Source organism: Oryza sativa, chromosome 2 (assembly GCF_034140825.1).
Source record: "Oryza sativa Japonica Group chromosome 2, ASM3414082v1".
NCBI lineage: Eukaryota > Viridiplantae > Streptophyta > Magnoliopsida > Poales > Poaceae > Oryza > Oryza sativa.
In genome coordinates this window covers 13,531,232-13,551,644 of record NC_089036.1, presented here as the reverse complement: position 1 = coordinate 13,551,644, position 20,413 = coordinate 13,531,232, and the positions used below count along the sequence as shown (strand labels likewise).

General features: G+C 40.7%; 2 protein-coding genes across 3 annotated transcripts; one reads left to right on the top strand and one right to left on the bottom strand.

The window, feature by feature from the left end:
• The first annotated feature begins 8,136 nt into the window (after positions 1–8,136).
• Positions 8,137–10,543, top strand: LOC107275853 (WAT1-related protein At3g18200). Its single transcript, XM_015769261.3, has 7 exons — positions 8,137–8,409; positions 8,634–8,696; positions 8,778–8,894; positions 9,186–9,423; positions 9,569–9,727; positions 9,924–10,075; positions 10,241–10,543. Exons 1-7 carry the CDS (start codon positions 8,219–8,221, stop codon positions 10,395–10,397), a joined length of 1,077 nt encoding a protein of 358 aa, XP_015624747.1. The 5' UTR covers positions 8,137–8,218; the 3' UTR covers positions 10,398–10,543.
• A 7,048-nt stretch (positions 10,544–17,591) lies between these two features.
• On the bottom strand, positions 17,592–20,151 carry LOC4329210 (alpha-1,3-arabinosyltransferase XAT3-like). Of its 2 annotated transcripts, none has more exons than XM_015767162.3 (3): positions 19,840–20,151; positions 19,576–19,680; positions 17,592–19,175 (listed from the first exon to the last, which is right to left on the bottom strand). In XM_015767162.3, exons 1-3 carry the CDS (start codon positions 19,961–19,963, stop codon positions 17,890–17,892), a joined length of 1,515 nt encoding a protein of 504 aa, XP_015622648.1. In that variant the 5' UTR covers positions 19,964–20,151; the 3' UTR covers positions 17,592–17,889. The 2 variants fall into 2 exon arrangements, with proteins under 2 accessions (XP_015622648.1, XP_015622649.1); XM_015767163.3 differs by having other exon boundaries at positions 17,592–19,172.
• Positions 20,152–20,413: the final 262 nt, after the last annotated feature.

The following is a 20,413-nucleotide window of genomic DNA, read 5'->3' as shown; positions in this document are numbered from 1 at the left end:
GGCTTGCGTTCTCGGGATTAGTGCTTCCATATTTATGACACTCTAATCTTGTTTATGTAAGTTGTCGAGTTATCATATATTCTATATAATCTCTGAAAACATTGTTATTTAACCTTCAGTCGGCTAACATCTGTCACTAGGAAGCAGCCGATTAGGTTAAATACCAACGTTGACCTAGATTATATAGGGTATCCACCACCCTATGAAACATCCAATGGCTTGATTGTCTAGATATTGTTATTCTTTCCATACTTATAGGTGCATCAATTAAGTTTGACCTTATAAGTCGTGATTAGAATCTCAATCTCTAGCCTGCTTTTTGGTTGAAAATTAGGGTAGTATCGGGGTTTCAGCCGATCTTACCTGATTTAACTCCTTTATGTCTTACATTCTTGATTGACATGTTAAATCCGCCCTTTATGTTAAGATCTTGTTGCATTTAGGTATATTAAGCTTCCTATTTGATGTATTTTGCTTGCTTTAATATCTTAATATAGAGTGGTATCAGAGTATTAGCCGATACATGCTAGATCTATCTGATCGGCTATGCTATGAATGCTTATAATCTCCCTATTAATGTATATTTCGATCTAAGTGATTTATACTGTCTCGGCATGGTGACCGATCTATCCCAATCACTTGATTTAAGTATATATCGACAGAGGCATTATATACCATTAATATCTACAGCCGATCGAATAGATTTAGTTCTACCTTGTTTATTTATAACTGCCGATCGATTGAAATATGACATCGGCTTGAAGATAAATGATATGTCATCGGCTGCTGGCCGATCGGCTATCGTTTATGGATTTAACCGTGGTTTCTTTTGTCTTTATTTATTGTTGATTGCAGGATCAAATCAACTGGCACACTCACGAACCTAAAGGCAAGATTTTTGGACCTGCACTGAAGTTAAGCAGATCTTCCTGGCCACTGTGTGTTTTTTGCATCAACACTACAGTACCATTGCTTGTGCATAGCTAAATTTTTAAATCAAAATCTTGTGCAAAATACAAGTGCTAAAAAAGTGTATGTGTATGGTCACAAGTTAACGCAAGTGCTAAAAGTACTTCTATTTGTCCATACAAAAATACATAGTAGCAAAGCTTAGTACTAGTAAACTTTTAGAATTCTAATCTTTAAACAATAATATCTCTCACATTGCATATTATTTTTTAGAACCGGTTTCACCATAATGCTTTAAAAAGACATTACAGCAAGACAATAGTCCTGTTACTATACGATGATCGAGACAAAAATGCTTTTATAACGTTGTTACTGCGGAAAGTAGTCGTGTTACTGCACATTGATCGTCGCGTTTCTTCGCCGTTCTAAAGAGATGAGAACTAAAAAAAAGTAAATCTCAATCTTTAGAAAGCAATATCTCTCACGTTATATAGTATTTTTCTAATCCGTCTGCACCATGGTATTCGTAAAAAAGTGATTAACAAAACTAGATCCATCATGACTACATTTCAATTTTGTTACTGCGAGAAAGTTGTCATGTTACCGCACGATGACTGTTAAGTTACTGCAGAATTTTTGCGAGACGTGAACAACAAAGTGTTGGGCGGGGAAGGGAGTCAATGGGCGGGTTTGACCGGCGGGAGGGGGCTTTGACCAGCCTTTGACTGAGGTGGGAGGGGGGATTTGGGCCCTAAGAAGGGTGGGGGAGGTGGGATTGGCCCATGGGAGAGGGGGTGTAGAATAGTTATTCTAAGGGAGGGGTGTAGAATAGATTTGCTATATATATATATATATATATATATATATATATATATATATATATAGGTAAATTAACTAGTGCTACATGGAGTATGGGCTCCAACAATATCCACCGTATATGTGCTTTGAGATTTGTGCTGCTCAAACCAGGGTATTAGATATATTAACGGGTTAAACCCAATTAGATCTTTCCATTTTTAGTGTACCCGCATGATTTGCATACATGCATGTATTGCCTTTCCATATAAACGTACTCACATCGTTTCCATATAAGCAAACATGTACGTAATAATTTCCTTCCGATTGCATGATTATTTATTTCCATATATGATACATACTTTCCTTTTTTTGGCACATGCTCACATCGTTTCCCTATGATTGTGTGATAATTTATTTCCATATTTGAGATGACACTGAATCAGATCCACAAATTTTCAGTAATTCCACTAATTAAGTTGTAATTGATTTATTTCCATCAATACTGATTAATATTTTCCACTTTTTGTGTACATATAAAATGGTATGACATTTCATTTTTTACACACTCCACTGTCCAGTCCACGCTACTACCCTGCCGGCCGGATGTCGGCGAGCTTTTCGTCTCTGCCGGTTGTCTGCAAGGTTTCGTTGCCGTTGTCAGTCATCTGTTAGCTTCGTCACCGCGCCGTTACGCACCGTCGGTCGTTCGCAAGGTTCGTTGTCGCCGCCGTAGGTCGCCCGTGAGGAGGTTCGTCGCTACTGTCATCGACGGTCACTGCGCGTGTGGTTCGTGTGTAATTTATTTCAATTTATTCTTATATTTTGACAAGTCCCTGTTCTACCGTTTTCGCAGACTGAGTACTGTAACAATTTCATTTCGTTGTCAAGACCTTAAGATGGAAATGTATCCTGCTAATAAGTTTTTGGTTCATCTTCCTATTGAGCCAAAGACTGTACGTACGTATGTTGCCCTGGGATCATGTGGAGAAGATGGTCGTGGGCAGAAGAAACACCAGTTGGATGCACGCGCTAAGAGCTAGTGTATCAACACAAGTTTTTTTAAACTGATGTTCTTGACAGTGTATTAACATGAAATTTGCACGTTGTAATCATGCAAATTAATACAGAATATTTTGGTACTATGTATATACCTACCATCCTACTATTCCATAAATGTCACCACCTACTTAATCTACATCGGTAGAATATACATAGCACACGAGACTTATATACCTAAATCTATAAATAGTTTATAGGTATATACCCAACTAGACTTATACTTACATCTACATGTATCTAATTGCATCTGGCCAAGCTACCTAGTTAGAGTATAAAAAAACTTAACTAAAAGGCCTAGCTAGCTTCAAATTCAGTTCAAGAAAAAAAAACCTACTTGAAAATTAAACTTTTTTCATGCGCATTTAGATAGGTATATACCAAACTACAATATGCAATTTTTAATGGGTATATACCTAGTATGTGTGTTTAGACCGGTATATACCCAAATAGAATCTGGTATGTCACACATACCCAACATACGTGTTTAAATACCTAAAAATGTGTATCCTAAATGGTATTATACCCAATTAAATGTACATATGAAATGCATGCATGTAAATACCTAGCTTGTAGTACGTTTGAAACGCATGCACGTCACATACCCAAAAAATTAAAAAGCACAACACACGAGACTTATATACATACATCACATCTACATGTACCTAATTACATCTGGTCAGCTACCTAGCGAGAGTATAAAAAAAACTTAACTAAAAGGCCTGGCTAGTTTCAAATTCAGTTCAAGAAAAAAAATGTAAGCTACTTGAAAGTCAAAATTTTTTCACGCCCATTTAGATAGGTATATACCTAACTAAAAATGGGTATCCGAAATATGCAATTTTTAATGGGTATATACCTAAATCAATTCTGTTTACTGGTTATATTGTACTTATTTTTTCTCCGGTATATACTGATATTTTAGATAGTATATACTAGATTTTTCAAGTATCCAACATATATTAAATCGAACGGCTAGGCGGCGTGATGCACAACTGTACCAAAGTTTTTTTCACATATTCGTACATCATATAATTACAAAAAAATGTACTTCTAATACCCAGTTTTTTTTGCCATAAAATTAACATAGACTAAAATTGAAATTTTTTCATTGCATGGGATTTTTTTTCCGTTTCATACCAAATTTTTGAGTATACGACCCATTCGTACCTAAAAATGGAAAGTGACCCATAGTGCATATTTTGTCACTCAAATTGCTAAATTAATGGAGTCATGAATGTAATAATTTGGTACGGATACATTACCATATAAATTTGTTGCGATATTATCCATGTTTCCAAATACATTTGAATATAATAAATTTTCTGCGATATATATAATAAATTTCCAACTAATTTGTTTCCATGTTTCCAAAAACCAACAATCAGTATTTAGTGTTACATACTTAGTTTCCATTTTCACATATACTTACTTTCCATTTTTCCAAAAAATTAATTTGTTTTTCCATATACTTAGTTTCCATTTTTCACAATAATGTTACCATTTATTCAGACCCCAACGTGAAGCAAGTAAGTTTCCATATTTACAAGATATTATTTCCAATTTCACGGGTATTTAATGTTTCCATTTTTGAAATGTACACGCAATTATGGAAATTCTCTCATCCGCATTGCATGCATATAAATGCATTTATTCCTTTTTTTTACTGTCTATTCAAATATGTGGATTCCATTCATTATTAAATACTATACTCTAAACGGGTGTATACCCATTAAGCTATGTACCCAAATGATCAAAACCGATCAGTAAGCATCCTACGGCTCCTAACGTTGGAGCCCATACTCCATGGAGCCCCATCCGTGCGTCCTATATCTATATATATAGAGAGAGACACACACACTGAAAAGTTGGGTAACATAAAATAAAAAATTTACTCGGACTAGGAGTGGGGGAGGTGGCACATGGTGGGATCGAGATTGGTCGTCGGCGAGTTAACTTTTAACTATATATAGAACTCCTAAGAAGTTGGATAACATCAAGTAAAAAAATTACATGGGAGTGGAGGAGGGGGCACATGGGTGGGATCGAGATTGGTTGTCGGTGAGTTAAATTTTAACTACATATAGAACTAATAAGAAGTTGGATAACATTAAGTAAAAATTTACTCGGACTATGGGAGTGGGGGAAGGGGGCGCAGGGGTGGGATTGAGATTGGTCGTCAGTGAGTTAAATTTTAATTGCATACTATGGACCTGGTGGGGAGCATATATATATATATATATATATATATATATATATATATATATATATATATATATATATATATATATATATATATATATATATATATATATATATATATATATATATATATGCTCCCCACCAGGTCCATAGTATGCATATATATATATATATATATATATATATATATATATATATATATATATATATATATATATATATATATATATCGGGATGGCTATATATCTGTTGACAGATTTTTTTTTATAGCTGAATCATTCGCTTTTTAGGCCGTTGATCTTTCTTTGAGATTGGTGCAATCCTAGATTAGTATCATCTAGTTTGTTCCGTCCGTGGGTTACTGGCTCTTTGGGCTTTATGTGGTCTCACATTTACTGTTCAATTTTGTGATACTACTAGCCACCGACAGGGAGAGTGTTTGGGATTTTTTTTGTGCAGAATTGCTATATCTTTGTCGATAATTTTTTCCCAAAAATCTGTCACTTTTCTATTCATTCGATTTGATGCTAAGATTCGGTTTTGTATGTCCTGTGCCTGCATGGAATTGGAATCCAATGTCTGGTCATTAACGTGTTCACACCATAAGACCCTTTTGTTACTCTTTTTACCCTTATTTAACGTGAAGTTCGCTGACAGAATATCGGATGATCCCACACGTACAAATTACATCATACTTACACTATAATTACATATATATATATATATATATATATATATATATATATATATATAATTTTAGTGTATTTACGATGTAAGTCTGAAATCCACTTGAGCCCATTTGAGCCCACGTGAGCATCATATTGTCCATGTGGCCCGTTTGTTTGTTTTTTTTATTTTGTTTGTGTATATTAATGTCATCCGTTAGATGTTGATTCAAAGGATAAGAAATCTGCATGATATGAGGCTAAAAAATCGGTCACATGAGACTGCCTATACATCATGTGACAGATTTTTTAGCCTCATCATGCAGATTTCTTATCTTTTGGATTGCACCAATCTCAAAGAAAGATCAACGGCCTAAAAAGTGAATGATTCAACTATAAAAAATCTGTCAACAAATATATAGCCATCCCGTATAACTAATATTCAGCACCTAAGGTGCTACTCCCTCCGTGCCAAAAAAAAGACAAACCCTGGTTTCCGTGCCGAACGTTTGACCGTCCGTCTTATTTGAAAAAATTATGAAAAAAATTAAAAAGACAAGTCACGTATAAAATATTAATCATGTTTTATCATCTAACAACAATGAAAATGCGAATTATAAAAAAATTTTATATAAGACGGACAGTTAAAATTGGATACGGAAACCCAGGGTTTACCTTTTTTTTTTTTGGACGGAGGAAGTACGTATTAAACGAAGTGTGATACTGACCTCACCTTCCACCCACAGCGCAACCCCGTTCCACTAATGATTCCAGTAGTCAAATTTTTACTATTTACACATCCACCAGATAGCCCACCATATATAGACAGTTTCGTGTAGTAAATTTTTAACTAATCACTTTCATTTACAGTTAACTTATCATAAACAGTGTGATATTTATTTTAGAGTTATTGTTTTACTCGATTTGTTGATGCCATAAATTTTTTTTATATTATTCTGTTTCAATATTTTCGCAAAAATTAAATGTTTGTTATTTTGTTTTTAGGAACCAACTTTTTCTAATTTCAATTTTACTTTTATTTTTTAGATGCTTCTTGTTTCAAATATCCAAGAATTAAATGTTTGGGGAACAAACTTTTTTATTGTCTATTATTGAACAAGTCAGGTTTTTTTAACCGTTATCGAGATAACCCTTGTGTGTTGTACTCCAATTTATTTAGCATATTGAGTTATTTTTTAGCTCAGCACGCAATGAATTGATAATTACGAGCCATTTTTTATTCCTTTTTTTATTAAATAAATGATTTTTACTTGTCAAATACATCATGTCGAACCATAATCAATTTGCCTTCAAGTTAAATATTAACTTGTCATCCTAAGTTAAATTTTTACTGATCAAATAAATCCTATCAAACCTTCATCAAATTGCCATCAAGTGAAACGATAACTCATGCTTCTATGTTAAATTTTACTACTACTCGCACCCACGTAGATGCAACGATAGTAATTTTTTTTACCACACTAACTATGAGTATTTGTAGCATAGGTAACAAACCAGTGAACCACCGCTTCGTATCCAGCCATTATCCCTTAAGTTTTTTCCGAATCTAGAACAGCATCCTCAAATTCCAGGCAGCGGCGGATGAGACTCTAAGATCCGTCGATGGCGACGGACTCCGACCAGCACAACTTTGCGGCGCTCTGAAGGGATGTGCTTCATGCTCTGCTCGACCACGGCGACCACGTCTGCTTTATCCAGTTCCCGCAGCAGTTCGAGGGCATCGACCCCAGCGACCGGCAACCCAACCTCGTTTCGACGTCTCTATGCGCGTCATGGACGGACTCCAGGGGTGGTTGAGTCTTCTGCCGCGCACCTGAATTACAGCGCTTTCCAGGAGACCGAAACAAAAACGATGAGCTGATGAAAGCCGCACTAATATTTTGGACCAATCTTACCCCTCTCTGATGGACGGTCAGATTTAATTGGTAGCTCATGTTACCTCCTCAACAACTGTTGCTCCCACTTGAATGGGTTGACGACATATCCCTCATCATCATGTTTACTCAGGCCAAGAAGCCCAGTGCTCTTAGTGGTTAGTTGTTGCTAGCTAGTTGCTGCATTCATGTGGTTTGTTGGTGCTCTACATGTCTTACCAAGTTGAGGGTGAAACTAACATATGCTCCTATATCATATTAATTAGTATTATATATGTGGCTGGCTGATTGTATATTGGCATCATGGCCTGTATTGTCCCCTGTAACATGGCATTTGCATAATGCTTGGATCAACTTGGATTAGTGGATGCAAGTAGCTCAGGAAGCCAAATTATATCCCTGTGATTAATTTATGTTGTTGGTGCATGTTTCTCCACCACGAATTGGCTTCATCGTTTTTGTTTGGGTCATTTTCAGTTTCTTTGTTTTTTTACTTGACACGAGCATTGTAATCATAGTTAGTCTAATTAAAATATATGTACAGCGTAAAGGAGATCGAACCGGTATGTAACTTCTATATAAGATGGAACGAGGGGAACAACAACAAACAACAATTTCATTACACACAGAGGTGAGCTAGGTTGGAGTCAAAGCTAAGGAGAAGAGGAAAAGGAGGTCAGGGAGAGGGAGGTCATGGTAATGGAAAGCGCCCCAGAGAAGTTGAAGCTGCTGCTGGGGGTGCTGGCGCTGCAGTGCTGCCTCGCGGGGTTCCATATTGTGTCCAGGGCAGCCCTCAACATGGGCATCAGCAAGATCGTCTTCACCGTCTACCGCAACTGCATCGCCTTGGCATTGCTCATACCTTTTGCATACTTCCTTGAAAAGTGAGCTCAGACATACCTCTTCGATTCAATTCGTTGCCATTTATGCATGAAATTCGAAATTCTCAGCTAAATTGTACTTATATTGAGATTTAGAAGGGAAAAAGAAACATCTATTCTGTGTGCCTGTGAGAATACATTTTTCCTTTACATTCTATTTATCTTGCTATGTTTGTTTTTGTCCTGTCTGTTATAAGCTGACTATACATTTTATCTTACATCTGTAGGAAAAATAGACCACCCCTCACCTTCTCTTTGCTGGCCCAGCTCTTCTTTCTGGCATTCTGCGGGTAAGTTCGATGCACATTGCACTGAAAGATAAATAGATTGCTTGAGATTATGTATAATGACCATATGCTTTGCTTTATCAGGATAACATGCAACCAGGGTTTCTATCTTCTTGGTTTGCACTACCTGTCTCCAACCTATGCTTCTGCTATCCAAAATACAGTACCAGCAATAACCTTTGCCTTGGCTGCTTCTCTGAGGTAATCCAGCAATAATGTCATTATCATTTAGGCACTTCATTAACTTTTGCTACTCATTGAAGCTATCAATCAAAACTTGGTAATATTTCTTTTTTTTAAAAAAAAGTGCTCCTAGTTAGTAACAAGAACAATAACAGTAATAGCAGTAACATATTGTATTTTGAATGCACATCTGTGTTCATGAAAAGAAGACTGAACAAAGCTAAAAGCTTAATTGGTTAACATTAGTTCGTACGTTTCTGTGCTAATCTGGTGTCTCTACCTTTTATTCTTTCTATGGTTAATTAATAGGCTTGAGCAAGTAAACATAAACAAGAGGTATGGGATGGCAAAAGTGATTGGCACAGTTGTAAGCGTAGGGGGAGCAACTGTCATTACTCTCTACAAAGGGACACCACTGATGAACTTCAAGTCATCCTATATTTTGGGAGCCAACACTGTGTCTCAAAATGTAGTTTTGAATTGGAGTGTGGGTTGCCTTTTCCTCCTTGGCAATTGCATTGCCTGGTCTGGATGGATGGTACTTCAGGTGTCTACTCTTACTTGAACTCAACATATATAGCCAGCCGCTTATGACTAATTAAGTTTCCTGATAGTTTGTTCCATCTACGTATACTATACATGATGCACGCTACATCGTCTCTAGTTGAAATATGCTCTTTTAATTTGTGTAGACCCCAGTCTTGAAGAAATACCCAGCCAGGTTGTCAATGCTTGCGCTGACCCTGGCATTCGGGCTGGTACAATTCTTGGCCATAGCAGCATTCTGGGAGAATGACATTGGGAAGTGGAGGCTTCATTCTGGAGAAGAGCTCTTCACAATCCTCTACGCTGTAATTTTCATTTATCCATATTCCATATTTCCATAACGTTTACGTGTTTCATCGTAATTAAGTACACCGCAGTGGTACTTCAAGATTTGTTGCACAAAAATAAATTGGTAGCAACAATTTTGTAAATTACATGTATATATTCCAAGAAAGCGGCAAACATAATTTCCTTGACCATTTCCATTCATCTTGTCTTCAGGGTCTAGTTGCTTCAGGGGTTGCTTTATCTCTTCAGATCTGGTGCATTGACAGGGGTGGTGCTCTGTTCACTGCTATCTTCCAACCTGTACAAACTGTCATGGTGGCTATAATGGCTGCCGTCATTCTTGGCGATCTACTATACACAGGAGGGTAAGGAAAAACAAATGTAACCTGCAAGAAAAACATTCCATACAGAACGAATAATGATTATGCACATCTGAAAAGAAAAAATGATGAGCATTCAGGCTCATCCATGATTAGTCTAAAACATTCCAATTGTTGGAGCTAAGATTTTTTCTCATTTACAATTATCAGGATCATTGGAGCTGTCCTTATAGTGATTGGCCTCTACCTTGTGTTGTGGGGTAAAAACGAGGAGAAGAAAAGCAACAGTAACCAACCAGATTTGTCAAGGCATCTCCTCAGTGAAGAGTCTTCTCGACCAACGACTGTGACAAGTGATGTTCCATAAAAGCAGTAACCAACCATCACTGCTATTATAAAATGCACAAGTATAGAATTAATGTGCAAGGTGATGCAAGTGTGGATTGATAGGGGTTTTTCTAGGTTATATCTAGTTTAGGAATAATATAGTTATATTTTCATGCTTGGTTCTAATATACAATTCTATTTTCAACATGCTGTTGAGTAGTAGTTGATTGCACCAAAAAGAGACCAAAGATGTTGGATGATTTTATATTGTTTGCTACATACGATTATCATCTTTGGTCTCAGTTCTACTACTCAATTAATAGGAGTGTATGTAGCAAACAATATAAAATCATCAAATTAAATGATAATCGTATGTGATTGAATAGATACCGACCTATAGTATCTACGCTTCTAAAGCATTATGTCTTCACTAGGCTGAGTTCTTCAGGTGACTTTCCCAACTCACCTTCATTTTTCATGTGCACATTTTCCAAACGGTTAAACTATGTGTTATTTTAAAAATATTTTATGCGAAGGTTGCTTTAAAAAATTATATTAATCTATTTTCAAGTTTTTTTAAGCTAGTACTTAATTAATCATACATTAATAAACACCACGCTTCCCAAACGCAGCCTTACGCATGTAACAGTCCCTTGCGAGTTCCATCTACCATTTGTGCTAGTTTTAAATTTGCCTAATTTAGAAATTATATGTTCTCTTTTATTCGCAAAAATTTGCTTCGTGAAAGTTTTATAAATTAAAAAGGTTTAATTTTGGGGGGTATTAAAAGGGTTTAATTCGACTAATTAATTAGATAGCACCCAATTATTAATTGAAGTTATTTTATCTTATTTGATGTTCTAAAGTGGAGCTTATTCCATTAATCCTGAAAATTCTCAGAATTCCATTGTTTCAAATACAAAATATTTCAAAAAGGTCCCTATCCTTTTCTCTATTTTTTTTCTCTTCCTTCATTCCTCTTTTCCATTCTTCCATTTGGCAACCCACGAGATGGGAAATCCTGGCCTGATCCGTGCCGTATCCCCAGGAAAGCTCTCACGTGTCAACTAGTCAGGAGGATAATGTACCAAATGTTGCTGCAATGGCTGATATAGATCGTCAATTGGAGAAAAAGACAGCGGCCTTGAGAGAGAATGTTCCCTCGTTATGTGCCTGCAACCTAAAAAATTATAAAATAATTAAAAATATGGATCAATTTATGTTATCACTACAGAAATAATCAAATTGGACATCTATTCCCAGTTAAAATTTTATTTTATTTTATTTTTATTTTTAGGTCGAATTTGAACATTCACATTTTCATGTTTGTGTAGTGATCGATCTTATCAATTTATTTTTAAAGGATGACTTTCTAGGTGTCATTGTGTAGTCATGCTAGCACCTACACTTTTAGTTCTCAGCTACTGCCACACCTCCTTTCTTAGGCACAACCTGAACTGGGTTAACCCACTCGCTATACGGCACAAGATAGATTATCCCGACGTGTAGGAGTTTCATGACCTCTTTTTTCATGACTTCTCTCACCGCATTATTTAGCCTTCGTTGTGGCTCTCGAGAGTGCGCACAAGAACGATATAAACGGATACGATGTGTGCAGAGAGCCACACTAATCCCCTTGAGATCTTAAAGTGAGTAGCCTAGAACAGAATGATGCTTTTCTAGCACAGCTGTGAGTCAGGAGGTCTCATCATCAGTCAACTTGTCACTTATGATGACGGGTCAACTTGTCACTTATGATGACGGGTGACTCTGTATTACCATGCAGAAAAAACATAGCGTAGGCCTAAAGGCAAAGACTTGAGCTCAATCGGAGGTCATGAAGACGGATCGGTTTTGGGTAACTCGATCATGTCTTCAAAATCGTCCTCTTCCTCAACAAATGCAATGGCATCATCTTCAAGGAGGGATTCAGGGACTCAAATGGAGAGACAACCAACATGTTTTCAATTGGCTCAGACTCGGGAACAGGTTCCGTCAAGGAGTTTTTCGACCTTGAGATCGGGAAGGAAAATGACAATTTATCGAGTTTGATGTCGAGAACTCCGGTTCTCGGCACATCTAAGAAGAGTTTTTCTATAGAATGGCCTATTATGAGGGCGAAGTCATAGACTTCGAACACATGGAAATCAAGGATGACCTTGACATCATTGTGCCTGATTGGCGCTCTGCGGATAGCCCTATACCCTTCGATGGTAGAACCGAACGGTTCTTAAAAGGTTTTGTCTGTGGGTGCTAACAGTTCGTCCCAAAACCGATATAATGTATGATGCAAAGCTTTGTCTTTAGGCCTGTGGGTGCAAACAGTTCCTAAAAAGGATGCCAATATAATGTTTGCACTGCTAGTGGGATCATTAAAAAGAGTTTGCACCATGGCCTCTCTCATGAGACAGGGAATGGTTAAGGACGGGGAGCTAATCCGAATTGCTTCAGATGAAAGCTCCACCTCCCTTAACTACTCTTCACTCATGATGGTAGCTAGTTGATGAACTACCTCTTTAAGGAAATTTTCCTCGAGAGGTTCATTCCAACTACGTGGGACTGGTGGTCTCTTTTGCACAGAATAGTTTGAGGTGTTTCCATAGTCTTCAAAAAGATCACCCTTAAACTGGAATGGGATATCCGAAGGCTGAATTTCTTCTTCCTTCATTTCCCATGGTTCGGTTGAGCATTCAATGGTTGAATCTTAAGATATGAAGGTTACAAGCTCCGATTCAACGATTGAAGGCTCGTCTTGTGTATGCTCGATTTCCTGAAAGGTTTCGCAACGAACGAAAAAGGTATTCTCCAAGATATGATCCAGGAGTTCCCTACCTTCCATCATTATTTTGTGTGCGAACGAACCTCCGGCGGAAATATCAGGATACATGGAAAACTCCTTGTCTAAATCCAAATAGGATTGTTGTACTAACACATGGTCAAGTAGAGACAAGTCTGAGTTGGCTTGAGTTAACAAGGAAAATCGATCCTAGGAAACACCAACGGATTGCTTCTTATTTTGCTAAAAATTGAGAACCACACCACGGAGAGAAGCTACATGGGTTAATGGGAAGAAAGCAAGGCAGAACCTACTTTCAACTCCACCCATTCACCGTATAGTTTTCTCACCGTATGGGTGTACCATTGTTTCACCCCTTCTGTAAGAGAAAAGGGAAACAACTTCCATCGTGAGGTGCCTTGTGCAATGCCTGCAATTATCAGGCATGAACACAGTTGCTCAAATTTCACGCAGATGATCATAGTGATTTTCGCTTTCGCATCCAGAGAAGGATTGTCCCTGAACCATCGCTATAAATCTAGGACTAAGTTCATAGCTAGATGTATGAATTGGTTTTGAAGAAGGGGTAGCTCACAGAACTTGGCCCTTGGAGCTATGAATACACACCAATGAGAAGATATCTAACTCACGTAAATTAATTAAACAACATAAAAGAATTTTGAACACTTACTTTATAAAAGGAAGCATCTGCTGAGGTACAAGGAAGAAGAAGGCTGACAATCCCGGCGTGTCGGTGAAATGGGAACGGGGTACCCAATTCCCCGGCAAAACAATTACAAGTAAAGTAAATGGCATGCTTAAACCATTCTAAAAAATAAAATGCTACCCCAGGGTGATGTAGGTGGGGGCCCACCTTTATCTGTTTGCGGGATAAGAATGTAACCTAAGGTATGCCTCGGACCCGGTCTTGTCCTGGGTCCCAGGCTCACCTTAGCTCATCTAGGTTACAATACTGCTCAGTGAAGAGAAGTGTTGAGACCTATAAAAGCTATGTCTTAAGAATGTAATCTAAGGTCTGCCTTGGACCCGGCTTTGTCCTGGGTCCCGGGCACGCCTTAGTCCTTGTAAGTCCTATGCTATCCAGTAGGAGGAGCGTAGAGACATACAAGGTCTACATCTTAGAAGATATAAAACTAAGGTCTGCCTCAGTCCCGGCCTCGTCCTGGGACCGGGGACACCTTAGCCCTTGTAGTTTCCGCATTCTTCTGCAAAGAAGAGCGTCGAAACATACAAAATAAATACATTATCTACTCATCAAAGACATCTTCGAGAATCTTGCCCAAGAATAGATGAATTATCATCACAAAAAGCGCAAGGGCGCGACCTCAGGATCGTCTGGGGAGATGGGCGTGCTCCACAGGGCTGTTGTGAAGCAGTCCTCTCCGCCATAAATGAAACATGTTTATGGGGAGCCCCAGCCAGTTGTTGACGGTTGTCATAAACCAGTTCCGACAACCAATATAACTATAATAAAAGAGAATTAGCTATGCTTATAATGCATATTTGTTTTAGATTAATATAGTTCCACTTGTACTTGGAGAATAATTTGTTGCAAGAATTAAGCAAATAAAATAATGAAAAAATAAGGAAAACTCACTCCTAAGTAAGCATATGGATAAGGAGGGCCCACATGTCAGGTGTAACCATCCGGAAACCACCTTAACTGTCACAACCGATAACAGGACCCACCTGTCGGTACCCTAGCCAAACATGGAGGCCTGCTGGGCCGGCCCAGGTTCGGCCGAACACTAGTGGCGACGGCTCAGCCCGGCCTTACACGTGGACATCCAGGATTGCTCGCTGATGGCGGTTGTGGGGCAGGAAGGTCATTTTGCCTTCTCAGAAACCGTCATACCGACCCTATAAATGGAGGAGCTCATTTAACTTCACAACACACTCAAGCAAGCTCAAGGTTCCTCTCATACTTTATTTTAGTAGTTTTAGTGCTAAGCGGAGTAGTATAGAATAGTTCTCGGAGTCCTCAGAGCTTCCAGAAGAGTTTCGGTATGGCTCTAATAGCTTTTCTACCCTCTTCTATAATACTTTCAGAATTAATGAAATACACTTCTTTATATATTCTCGGTACTTTAGTTAGTATAGGTATTGCTCTTACTTTACATTTGTGTCGGTATAATTGTGTGAGTAGCCTACTAGAGAGGTGCAATGGTGTGGGTTTAGTGTCCGATTTATCGGTTGCTTTATATCATCTACAGAGGTGTAGAGTAGTATTTATTAATGTAAGTATGGTGCTTAGATTACTAAATATCACTATCTAGGCATATATGCTGCGGGACAGTAGAGGTGCGCCGCTGACGGTGATAGCTCAGTATAGGTATTCCTCCATGTTAATATATATTCCTAAGACAAATTCCTGAGGAGGGTACTCCTCCATATTCAACCCCGGTTGGATGACCATGACAGGTTGTCGTAAGAAACTCGGCAACCTGGGATGGTCTCTCGAAACACCAGGAGGGGTATTGGCCACATAATTGTATACTAGCAAATGTAGACTAGAGTTTGAGTGTATATTAGAAGTATAGGAAATGAGTTCTTTCTATCTCTTCTCCCACTTAGTTTAGAATTATTCATATGAGGGAATCTATAAGCTTCGCTTCTTGTCACTCTACCCTTATATTAAATTAACCCCTGCTTAGACTTTGATGAAAGCAAGTAATATATATGTGTATATATTAGCATGGTTCTCTCTTTCATAATTTTACCTTGGATTAAATAAATATAATACATTGGAATACTTCCGGATGAAATGCTATAATGGTATATCTGTGCGCTTGCGGATTACTTAGGTAACCATAAATATACCTGGACTATTTCTGATGAACCCTGAGTTCCACTCGGCACTCAAGGCTGTTGTTGGCCCGATCTTTCAGTGAGTTGAGATAACTACGATTTAGTAGAAACGTTGACGATCCAACTACAACCGTACAAGACATTGTGTTGCGCCTTTGCGATCGATACACCTCTCCGTGGGTTGTTGATCTTGCCGGTGCAGATCAACCTTATTCCTGCAAGCAAATCGAAGAAACAAGCAAGAACATGATAAAAGCGATCTAAATTGCAAATAGGAATGAATACACACGATAAGTTGGGGTTTCAAATACAAGCAGACGGACGGTCTAGCCGACACGCGCGCTGCAAGGAAGTAGCAATGGCTAAACTTTCATCTAAACAAAACCCAAAAAACTCTAAAGTGGTACCTAACTATTTAAGGAGGTGGGAGGACGACCTAACGGGACCCTAGGGTCGTTCTCCACCTGGTTGGGGCGCACCCCACATGGGCCCCACTTGGGCCGGGGTCCCAGACGAAGTTACAAGCCCATAGGCCCATTATAGGTGACGCAGCACCTTCTTTTTGTGATTTCGGCCGACTGGGATGGAATTTGGCGATGAAGCTGGATCCATTGGAAAGATGACTCCGAGAGCTTTCCATCAAGTACTCATGGACCCAAAATGGAGCTCGCATGCATATTTGGCGGCCTTTTGAAGTCCACACTGTAGCAGGTGGCCGAACTGGATTGCAGAACTTGGACGGCTTGATCTTGATGTGAACTACGGTTGTATCTATAGTAGCCATGGTCACATCAATTTCTACATCATTGCTAGGAATGAATATTTCTACTAATGTCATTAAGAAATACCAACACCAGTTTGAAGTTGAAAGGACATGGACAAGAGGTATTGGTTAAGCACGAAGATGGAATCCTCTTGATGAGTGGAACAGCGGTACTGATGGTTTGCATGGAGATCTCATGGTTGCCAAGAATTGAGAGGAAGAAGAGAACTTCTTTTGATAATAGGAAGAAGAAAGATAGACGAAGAAGAAAACGACATTGAAGGCTAGCTACAGTCTGTCAGGTTGGGTCGTGTTGGTGCCTTTAGAGCTAACCTTCCGGTCCTTTTGAACGACTCAAATCGGCTACAGCTAAAGTTGCAGTCACTATAACAACTACTACAACTGATCCTAATCCCTGTGCAGCCCGTGTCAAGAGCGATCCAGAAAGACGAGACAGGTTACAAGAACAGGGACCGAGGAATGCATTTGGATGGTGAATTGGTGAGTGAGCTCCCACAAAACCTCTTGGCATCCGGATTCCTGTCGTCGTCGTTCACCCTTAACCCCCGCTTGTTGTAACCCGTTGGTCCCGCTTTATAAGCATAGGCCGTGTTTAGTTCCACCCAAATTCCCAACTTGCCATCATATCACATTGCATCGAAAACTTTCCTACTCACGTAAAGTACCAACTTTTTCTCCAAACTACCAACTTTCTCCCAACTTTCCAACTTCTCCACCATCTAAACACACCCATAGTGTAAAACAGACCATCGGTGATACATTTCACACTACTACATCTAACAACAGATAGCATTATATTTTGGTACTCTTCTCTTCTCTTGTTCAATCACCAACACCCTTCTATCTGATCCCATGCAATCCCTCCATTCTTATTAGATTCCACATCCTCCAAACTACATTTTGTAGTACTACTCCCAAAATACTACTACAAGAGAGCAGAAAAACAGAGAGGAGGGAATGCGCCTCCTAACTCGCATTTACAGATCAATGAGAAACTCCACCCTTGAAACTCAGACTTGTTACATCCAAAGGAAGAGAACCTAGCATCTTCAACCACTATCTAGTCGACCGATCACGCAAATTAAGTACATGATATGGTGTTCCTGGTAATTACCTGGGCTCCATGATCAATAAGTATGTTACTCAGTTGGTGTGCCCATGGGGCAGCAGCTTGAGGGCCTCCATGAAAGTGTTCTTGAGCCTGCCCAAATGTGGCCGCACATTCTGCTTGTCTAGGTAGACCATCTTGAGAGCGTTCCAGCCCTGCTTGTGGATGGAGTAGGGGTCCTTGAGCACCGGGTCGTCCTTGGGGTATTGCTCGCTCAGCGTCGTCTCGTCGAGCTGGATCATATATTCGAGGTAGTGGATCTGCATGTCGGCCGCCGGCTCCTTGAACGTGCCGCGGGCGAGCCATTCCAGGCCACCATACGGCACCACCTGGATGAGCACGGCGCCGGCAGGGAGGAACACCATGTTGGTCAGCCCTGCGCCGTGCACGCCCACCATCACGTCCGCCGAGTTCACCAGCCGGGCGAACTTGGACACGTCCGTGCTGATGTCCGGCTCGCCCAAACGCACGTAGAAGCCCAGGCTCATGGCCATGTCCGCCATGGCACGCTCGTTCAGGAACGCACGGGAGTTGCGCCGCGAGATGATCAGCAGTCGTGGGCGGCGCCGGATGTCCCACCGGTCGCCGCTGGGCTCAGCCACAGCGCGCTCCAGCCCGAGCGCTCCACGCAACATCGTGCGGAAGTCCACCATGGAGTACCCCGACGGCGTCCTGGACGCGTCCACACCGAGCTCCTTGTGGAACGTCGGCCCGACCACCACGCTCCGGTAACATCGGACCTCGTCATCATTGTCGATGTCAACCAATTCGTACTTGCTGAGCCGCTGGAAGATTTGCATGTACCTGTTCGTCCACCACGACTTGAAGCTGCTCACCAGGAACTGAACCTCGCCAGCGAAGCGGTGTGCGGTGATGAACGCCGGGATGAGCACGTCCGTGTAGTCGTGGAACGGGTTGCCCGTGAACCCGCCGGTGGAGAGCACGAACGCGGTGGCCGAACTGTTAACCGTGCAATGCGGCACCGCCGGGTATGTGTCGGCGGTGGAGAGGGGCCGAAGCGCCCACTCCTTGACGTGCGACAGCGCGAAGGCATCGTGCTTCCGGCAGTACGGCTTCACCTTCCACTCCTGCTCCAGTGGGCTGATGTGGATGGTCTGGCTGCGGCCGTGCACGCGGACGTCGCCGGTGGCCTCGCACGTGTCCGACCGCCGGCTTGACTCGTAACACACCGGCTTAGTCAGGTGGTCCGTGGCCGTGGTGGACGCTGCTGCAACAGCTGCGCTGCTTGCGCCACCGCCACCGCCACCAGCTGTGGTGTCTCCAGCCTTGGGCTGCGTTTCTTCTTCCTCTTCTGCTGCTGCTGCAGCAAAAAAATAAAAAAAAATCGCGAGTAAATAGACGGACAAAAATATCAATAGTAGCTACCCCTGAGCGTTTATTTCCTCTTCTGCACATTAAAGGCCACCCAAATTGTTCAGATCTGAACTAATTTCCGTAATTCCTTTGGACATTGAATCATAAATCATTGATGCATTTTTGTGCGCACAAGTTACAAGAAATGGCCTAAAATTTCAGAGCTCGAACCGTAGAGCGGAAACGGGAGAAGATTTAGTGCAATACTGCAATCTTGATAAATGAAGGACGAAATTTACTCTCAAATCCATACGGTCAGCTCCCTACATCCGTACATGCTACTAAATCGAAATACTAATAAATCTATATCACTCGAAGATGCAGGAGAGGAGGAAACTCGTGCTTACCAGCTGATGCTGCAGCCTCATCGGCGGCCTCGAGGGTCTCCATCTTCACACTCCCCTTCCTCATCGCCTCCTGCTCCTCTGTTTTGATGGCTTCCCCTGGCTTCCCTGCAGCACCCAGCAGGAAGACGATAAGAAAAAACAACACAGCTTAGATCAGTAATCAAATCACCGGCAGCCTAAGAACCAAAAAGCAGACCAGACCACCATGGCCGGCCGGATGCGAAAGGCAGTCAAGCTGAGCCGACGAAGAAGAGCGGAGCATACCGATGGGGGAGAACCTTGCCCTGACGAGGGAGAGCACAAGTAGGGATCCCAGCATAAACGCTATCAGTGCCGCATTCCCCAGCCTCCTACCGTCTCCCCTGGTCAGGTTCCTGTTAGACTTCATCGCCTTCCCCCTCCCCTCTCCTCCTTCTTCAAGACTGAATATTTGGATGGTTCATGAGGGAAAATCCGAGTCTTATACCACTAGCAATGGAAGCATGAGCTGGTGTTGAACAGGGCAAAGAGGTTGAAATGGTAGTGTGTTGACCCGGTGACAGCCACGGCTCAACACACAAACAAGGGTACTACTACAAGAAAGGGGAGGAAGAAGAAGAATAAAGGGAGGACTTGTATAGGAAGAGAAGGGAGGACAGAGATGAGAGCGCGTCAAAAGGGACGCAAGCCAAGCGGTAGCCTGCAGCAGCAGCCCGAGCTAATATACTTGTTCCTGAAATCTATTTTGGAGACTACTCTCGATTTTGTCTTAACTAGCAACGGCTAAACACGAAAAAACATGAAAAAGTCCAGCTGCTACATGGCACTATATGCATGCCTTTTTTTAGAACGTGGCTCC

What these genes read in the sequence shown, in the direction of transcription:
- LOC107275853 (XM_015769261.3), top strand. Translation starts at nt 8,219, where the DNA reads ATGGTAATGGAAAGCGCCCCAGAGAAGTTGAAGCTGCTGCTGGGGGTG. An exon ending in TTCTTTCTGGCATTCTGCGG is followed by an intron (nt 8,697 to 8,777) that starts GTAAGTTCGATG and finishes TTGCTTTATCAG; the next exon opens with GATAACATGCAACCAGGGTT. An exon ending in TCTTCACAATCCTCTACGCT is followed by an intron (nt 9,728 to 9,923) that starts GTAATTTTCATT and finishes TCTTGTCTTCAG; the next exon opens with GGTCTAGTTGCTTCAGGGGT.
- LOC4329210 (XM_015767162.3), bottom strand. Translation starts at nt 19,963, where the DNA reads ATGAAGTCTAACAGGAACCTGACCAGGGGAGACGGTAGGAGGCTGGGG. An exon ending in GGCAAGGTTCTCCCCCATCG is followed by an intron (nt 19,681 to 19,839) that starts GTATGCTCCGCT and finishes TGGGTGCTGCAG; the next exon opens with GGAAGCCAGGGGAAGCCATC. An exon ending in TGAGGCTGCAGCATCAGCTG is followed by an intron (nt 19,176 to 19,575) that starts GTAAGCACGAGT and finishes TTTTTGCTGCAG; the next exon opens with CAGCAGCAGAAGAGGAAGAA.